Source organism: Octopus bimaculoides, chromosome 1 (genome assembly GCF_001194135.2).
Source record: "Octopus bimaculoides isolate UCB-OBI-ISO-001 chromosome 1, ASM119413v2, whole genome shotgun sequence".
In the NCBI taxonomy this organism is placed as follows: domain Eukaryota; kingdom Metazoa; phylum Mollusca; class Cephalopoda; order Octopoda; family Octopodidae; genus Octopus; species Octopus bimaculoides.
Window position 1 is genome coordinate 25,584,882 of NC_068981.1, and position 6,821 is coordinate 25,591,702.

Genomic DNA, 6,821 nt, shown 5'->3' on the forward strand with positions numbered 1-6,821 from the left:
ATATATATATATATATATATATATATATATATATATATACTTAGAGGCGTATAATTACACATATGCATACACACATATATACATGTTTACATGCGTACGTGCATACATTACCTCTTCCAGAAAAGGTTTACTATAATTTTAAGAATATTATAAAATTCTAATTTATACAATGTATTAAAGGTCTATTATAATGCGCTCATATAATTTTTCGTAGTGTATATCTTCATATATGTATAGGAAAGTGCGACATCTTTTTTCCTTCTTATATAATGTTTTTTTGTAATTCAGTAAAGAAGAGATATATAAATGTGAACTGAATTGTAATTGGATTCATAAGTTTGAATAAATTTTATATTACAAACGCAGAATTATTCTTTGTTTCTTTCGTATCTTATATCTTTGATTTATATGCATACACACGTTAAATCACTCTCTGGATGAATAAGGAATGTCCAGGAGATATTGTTCATATAATGCATATATACAATGGAAACTATTTGTGTTTTTCTGTTGTATAACCTGCAATGCAACCTGAGGGTGAACTGAGATCGCAATTGCATTTGGCGAAATACTGAGATACAGTCATTAGTTAAAACTATGCAATTTATTCAAAATCAGTAATATATTAGTGCACCAGCGTGATTGTAGCCCTAGGGCTACAACGCACATGACAATGATAAAAACAACAGGAACAATAACAACAATGTCATAACACTGACAATAATAATAATAATAATAATAATAATAATAATGTCATTTTCAATAAGGAAGACAAATGCTGTCAGATCATTAATGTAGCCATACCCAATGACACGAAAGTAGAAATGGCACGACTGTATGGAATGCGAGAGGGTAATGTAAAATTGATACCAGTGGTGATCGGAGCGTTGGGCTCAATCCTATTGAAGCTATAAAACTTCTTAAGGCAACTTGTTCGAAAAACCGAGCAAATATAAAGATCTTGAAATAGAAATTGGCAACATGTGGAACCTCAAGACGAAAAGAATACTTGTTGCCATAAGTGCCCTAGGGATAATAGGAAAGGGGTTGATTGCTACCTAGCTAAGATATCAGGAAACCCCCAAATAGCAGAAATTCAAAAGATAGTGCTCGTGGAAACTGTTCATATCCTGCATAATATACTATGTAATTTCAAATTTTAAAACAAACTCATAATTTCCCTATGTTTTCTGAAACATTCTCTTGAACAATACTATGTGCAAAACCAAATATATGATACCCCAGGCATACCACCAACATGAACTTCTATGTTGTTTTCTCTCGAAGTCTCTGGGTGAGACCAATGGCAAATTCCATATTATCAGATAGGATTCTTGTGAGACGAAGTAATAGTGCTAGAGGCACCAAGTGAATTCTAACAGCTTTTGAATGTTACGCTGTACCACTCAGGCAACTCCTGATGCAAATTAAAGAAAGAAATGAGTACACTCCGTGCAAACTGAAGAGTGAGAGCAGCCACAACTGGTCTGGTCAATCTAAACGAAAACTTGAACGAGAAGCAAGCAACACACCAGCAAAAATCAGTTCTTGGCTGCCATTTCGAGAGCCTACTTAACAACCACGCACGCACACCTGACGTTCTCCTCCAAAAAACCGCACAGCTCCCCATCCGTCATTGGCTGTCCCTGTCGCCCTCACCCCATGAACTTAACTAGGCATTCGAGCGCATGAAGCCGAGCAAAGCTCCAGACCCAGATAACATCCCGTTTAAGTATTTCATGCACGAAGGTCCTAAGTTGAGAAAACATCTGACGCTCCTTATTCTTCAAGATCTGGGAAATTAAGACCCTCCTGAACGACTTCCGCTATGCAACTATCATCACCAACTACAAGGGAAATCGAGAGGATTCCAACAATTATCGGGGCATCTCACTCCTGAGTATTGTGAGTAAGGAGAAGTGTCAAGAGCAACAACAGCCTGCAATGTTCATCTTCTGGGATCTAAAGAAAGCCTTTGACAAAATCCCCTGTCCTGCAATGTGGACAGTCCTTGCTCGTTTTGGATGTCCGGAGGACTTTATTGCCCTTCACGACAGCATGGTGAGTAGGGCATACCATCAAAAGGCCCTTACATACCTGTTTCCCATCACTGGGGGCCTTAAGCAAAGATGTGACATGGTACCAACCTGCTTTTCTTTGTACATGGCTTTCATGTTCAACGAAACCCCACTAGACTCGCTTCAGTCAGCATGTGCTATCAATTGGATGGCAGACGCTTCAATCTCGCACGTCTCCACGCAAAGACGTGAACCTCTGCCATCTCAGTCCATGAGATACAGTATGCGGACAACAATGCCACTCTGTCCGAACCGCAGATGGCCTACCAAGGACGGGTGATATTTGCAACGCGGTTTACGAACGCTTCGAGATGCACGTAAACACATCAAAGACCAAGACCCTGATCAAAACTTTACCAGGCCAGAACAGCCCATCCACGAGCATTAGCTTCAACGGCCAACCACTGGAAGAAGTTGACGACTTCTCATACCTCGGGAGTATCCTTTCGAAGATCTTCCTCACCCAAGTGTGAAAAGAACGTGAAGGACCGGATCAAGGCGGTCCACTCCGCTTTCGGTAGACTCAGCTAACGTGTATTTTTCAATCTCGCGCTGACCATCCGCACAAAGATCATGGTGTTCTGTGCCATTGTCCTGTAAACTCTTTTCTACGCCTGCGAGATTTGGACGCTGTATCGCCGTCATTTGAAGCGCCTTCAATGCTTCAAGCAATTGAAGCTACGACAGATTCTCAATATTCGATGAGAAGATCACTTTTACTCGTAGTATATCTGAACTGATAAGTTTTTCAACAGCAATTGTTATGTGGTGTTTCGGTCGAGAAACAAAGGAAGCGAGAGAAACGAAAGGGAACTATATAGATAGTGGGGTACGGAGAGCAAGATAGACACATTTATGTGAGTTTATAAATAAATCTGAATTTCCTCCAAATCTAGCCACTTTATGTAAGCCGTAAGACGCTAAAAGACGTTACAATGCATTCGAATAAATATTCTCTGACAGTCTCTTAGAGTCACGAAAGTTATGTTCATAAATTTTTGGTATTTGTAAAGTATTGAGGAATAAACTATACAATGGAATTTTAGTCACGGTCAGTTATAGACTCGAGATTTATGTTGTATATTATATACAAGAAATTTACTAAATCAAACATGTGTATCTGATAGCGTGAGTGGTGTGCATGCGTTGACCATTATTTAAGCCTCACATTCACACGTATATCTATCTATCTATCTATCTATCTATCTATCTATCTATCTATCTATCTATCTATCTATCTATCTATCTGTCTGTCTGTCTATCTATCTATCTATCTATCTATCTATCTATCTATCTATCTATCAATACCTAAAAATTTGTAGATTGGGGTTATGTGCTATGCACCCCTACCATAATTCTCGCTCAAATTGCATAAATTCACTGCAACACAATTTCTTTTCCTAAACAGATCCTGCTCTTTCTAACATTATCCCAAAACAAATAAAATATAAAATGATCCCATCACATGCAAATGAAAGCTGGACCATATTTTTTGCAGCGGATACCAGACAAGCTACCTCTATAGGGATACATATCAGTCAACAAAATCTACCAATTTACATGGGACATGATACACAAGTATCATGGTCAACACTTAGCCAAAACATATGCTAGTAATCTAGTAATCCTATATGTATATACACGCACACATATCATACCGATATACATTTATATATGTTCGTGTGAATGTATCTGTATGGCAGTCTATGAGTATTTTTTTTTTAATAAAGGATACAATCCAAGCTTTTATTCTTCCGTCAGTCAATGCGTCTGATTTTCAAGCTCAAACTCTTAAAGCTTTCTGTGATATGAAAACAACGACTATGCTTCTTGCTGCATTTCCGTGTAAAGATTTAAAGAGTTCGCAACATTACTAAACATTATTTTTTGAAATGCGGTTACTCATTTATATTCAAATGAGATTCTAGATAAATCAACAGTGTGATTAAAGACACTTTGAACGCAAAATTTCTATTAGCATCTAATACTAATCAACAGGTAAATAAATGAACAACAGCATACATGCATACACACAATCACACACAAGTGCGCGCACGCACACACATCTATGTATCTATCCATCTATAGATAGATAGATAGAAAGGGTGGCGAGCTGGCAGAATCATTAGCACGCCGGGAGAAATGCCTAGCAGTAGTATTTCGTCTGCCGTTACATTCTGAGTTCAAATTCAACCGAGGTCGAGCTTTTACTCTTTCGGAATCGATTAAATAAGTGCCAGTTGCGCATTACGGTCGATATAATCGACTTAATCCCTTTATCCGTCCTTGTTTGTCCCCTGTATGATTGGGGCCCCTTTGGACAATATATATATATATATATATATATATATACAAAGTGAAAATGTTACTAAAAACGTCAATATAGCAACTAAAATCGTTAAAGCTTATTTACTTAATGTAGATGTCTTCATTGTAATGTTCGAATACTTGGCAGCAAATGTAGAGTCTGCAGGTATATAACTATTATTTTTTACTTTGGCTGAATTGTTTCTGCGCGATGTGATAGGCGTTCTTAATGATATTAACCTGTCCTGAGTTTGCTTATATGTAATATGAATAGAAAGCGGAATTATCACAGGTAAAGTATATTGTCATTCAAGGAATGTAGAAGGAAGGAAAATATTACGGAAATGCATTTTTCCGTCGAAGTTGCAAATCCGGCGATAATCTATCACATATTGGAAATAAGAACTTCTTGTGACCGACATAATTCTTGTAAAATGTGTTAAGAGGAACAGGACATTATAATGCTAACCTGTTAACCCACATAGCACGGGGGCGGTATCTGTGGTCATGATTGACCCACAGGTACCGGAAGTTAAGAAAAAAACATTATACTTCTAAATCTTATTTTAATACCATTCTGCTTGTGTATGATTAGACAAATTGTTTTCTTCTTTTTCACGTTCCAAATATTATATTTGAGTAAGGCGCGTTCATATGAGAAGCGTTGAATAAAGCGTATGTAATCTTCAAATAAAGGTTATATAATTTTCAAATTCATAAACTTTTTCAAAATAACCGGTGATAAATGATATAAAGAATATCTTTAGATTTGTATTTAGTTATTGATATATCTGAATGCTTAAATTGTGTGCAGAGTTATGTCGTATTTGATCATTTTTGTTCTCTTGGGTATGATTCCCTTTCTTGCGCTAATGTTATTCTCCGGAACCTCTAGTCATCGTAGATATTCCAGGTGAAATTAAGTTGACGGTGCAAAACCAGCAATATGGACATTTCTGACAATTAAAATATCCATCATTATCACATTATCAACCCGCGCTAAAATTTTGTTAAATACAAGCAGGGTCTTTCTGATTTGGCGGACACCATTTCTTTTCTAACGAAACACTTTCAGACTTAGGGCACTGGTAGAATTTGTTATCTAAAACATATTTTACTCTTAGCATTGTTGAGACAAATTTTATATTTTTAAAGTTATTTCGTGTTAAAATTGTCGTATTTCGGTAATTTCAACCAATCACTGACGTCTATTGAGGTGAAAGCAATTACTGCTGTGGATTGTCAACAACACGTTGTGGCGGTGTAATGGGATCTTCTCCCATGAATAAAATTAGTGCCGTTGTTTGTCAACAACAACTATCGGCGGTACTGTTATTTATGACATCGTTCGTGCGTTTGTACTGGTCTTATCTTTAGGGTTTTAGGGTTAGTGTTCGGGTTTAGAGTTAGGGTTTTACGGTTAGGGTTAGGGTTAATGTTATGAGTATGTTTGCCAAATTTCATGAAAAAATTGTGGCGGTGTATTGAACAGATTTTCACTAAATTTGGCAAAAATACTCATAACCCTAACCCTAACCCTAACCCTAACCCGAACTCTAAAAAATGGTGTCCTTCAAATCAGAAAGATCCCCTAACCCTATATATATAACATAGAATAGAATAGATAGATAGATAGATAGATAGATAGATAGAAAGATAGATAGATAGATAGATAGATAGACAGATAGATAGATAGATAGATAGATAGATAGATAGATAGATAGATAGATAGATATAATCGCATTTGAATATAAATGAGTAACCGCATTTCAAAAATAATGTGCAGTTATGTTGCGAACTTTTCAAGTCTTTACACGGAAATGCACCAAAAAACATAGTCGTTGTTTTCATATCACAGAAAGCTTTAAAAGTTTGGGCTTGAAAATCATTCCCATTGACTGACGGAAGAATAAAAGTTTGGATTGAACCCTTTATTAAAAAAAATACTCATAGACTGTCACATACATACATTCACACGAACATATATAAATGTATATTGGTATGATGTGTGTGCGTGTATATACATATAGGATTAATGGCTTACTAGCATATGTTTTGACCAAATGTTGACCCCGGCCATGTCTTACTTAATAAAACCACCTGATAGAATCTCTGAAGTCATTTTAAAATTAAACTGGTGTATCATGTCCCATGTTTTCACCTCAATAGACGTCAGTGATTGGTTGAAATTACCGAAATACGACAACTTTTAACATGAAATAACTTCGAATATAAAAATTTTTCTCTGTTCTATGTGACAATATATACGAGTATACGAAGTCTTAAAGTGTTTCGATAGAAAACACACTAAATAAAAACTAAATAAAAACTAAATAAAAAATGCTGTTCGCCAAATCAGAAAGATCATACAAGCATGTCTGCGGATTACTCAGCCACTTATATGTTAATATGATATGCAGGTTGTCCAAATTGTTG

The 6,821-nt window shown here is 36.2% G+C and overlaps 1 protein-coding gene across 1 annotated transcript in view; it reads left to right on the forward strand.

The window, feature by feature from the left end:
* The first annotated feature begins 837 nt into the window (after positions 1–837).
* The window catches only part of LOC128250032 (interleukin 17-like protein), a 10,382-nt gene continuing 4,398 nt past the window's right edge, over positions 838–6,821 (forward strand). The window contains exons 1-2 of the mRNA XM_052974661.1: positions 838–852; positions 1,792–2,061. Coding sequence (XP_052830621.1) covers positions 838–852; positions 1,792–2,061 — 285 coding nt within the window. The remainder of the gene's footprint in view (positions 853–1,791; positions 2,062–6,821) is intronic.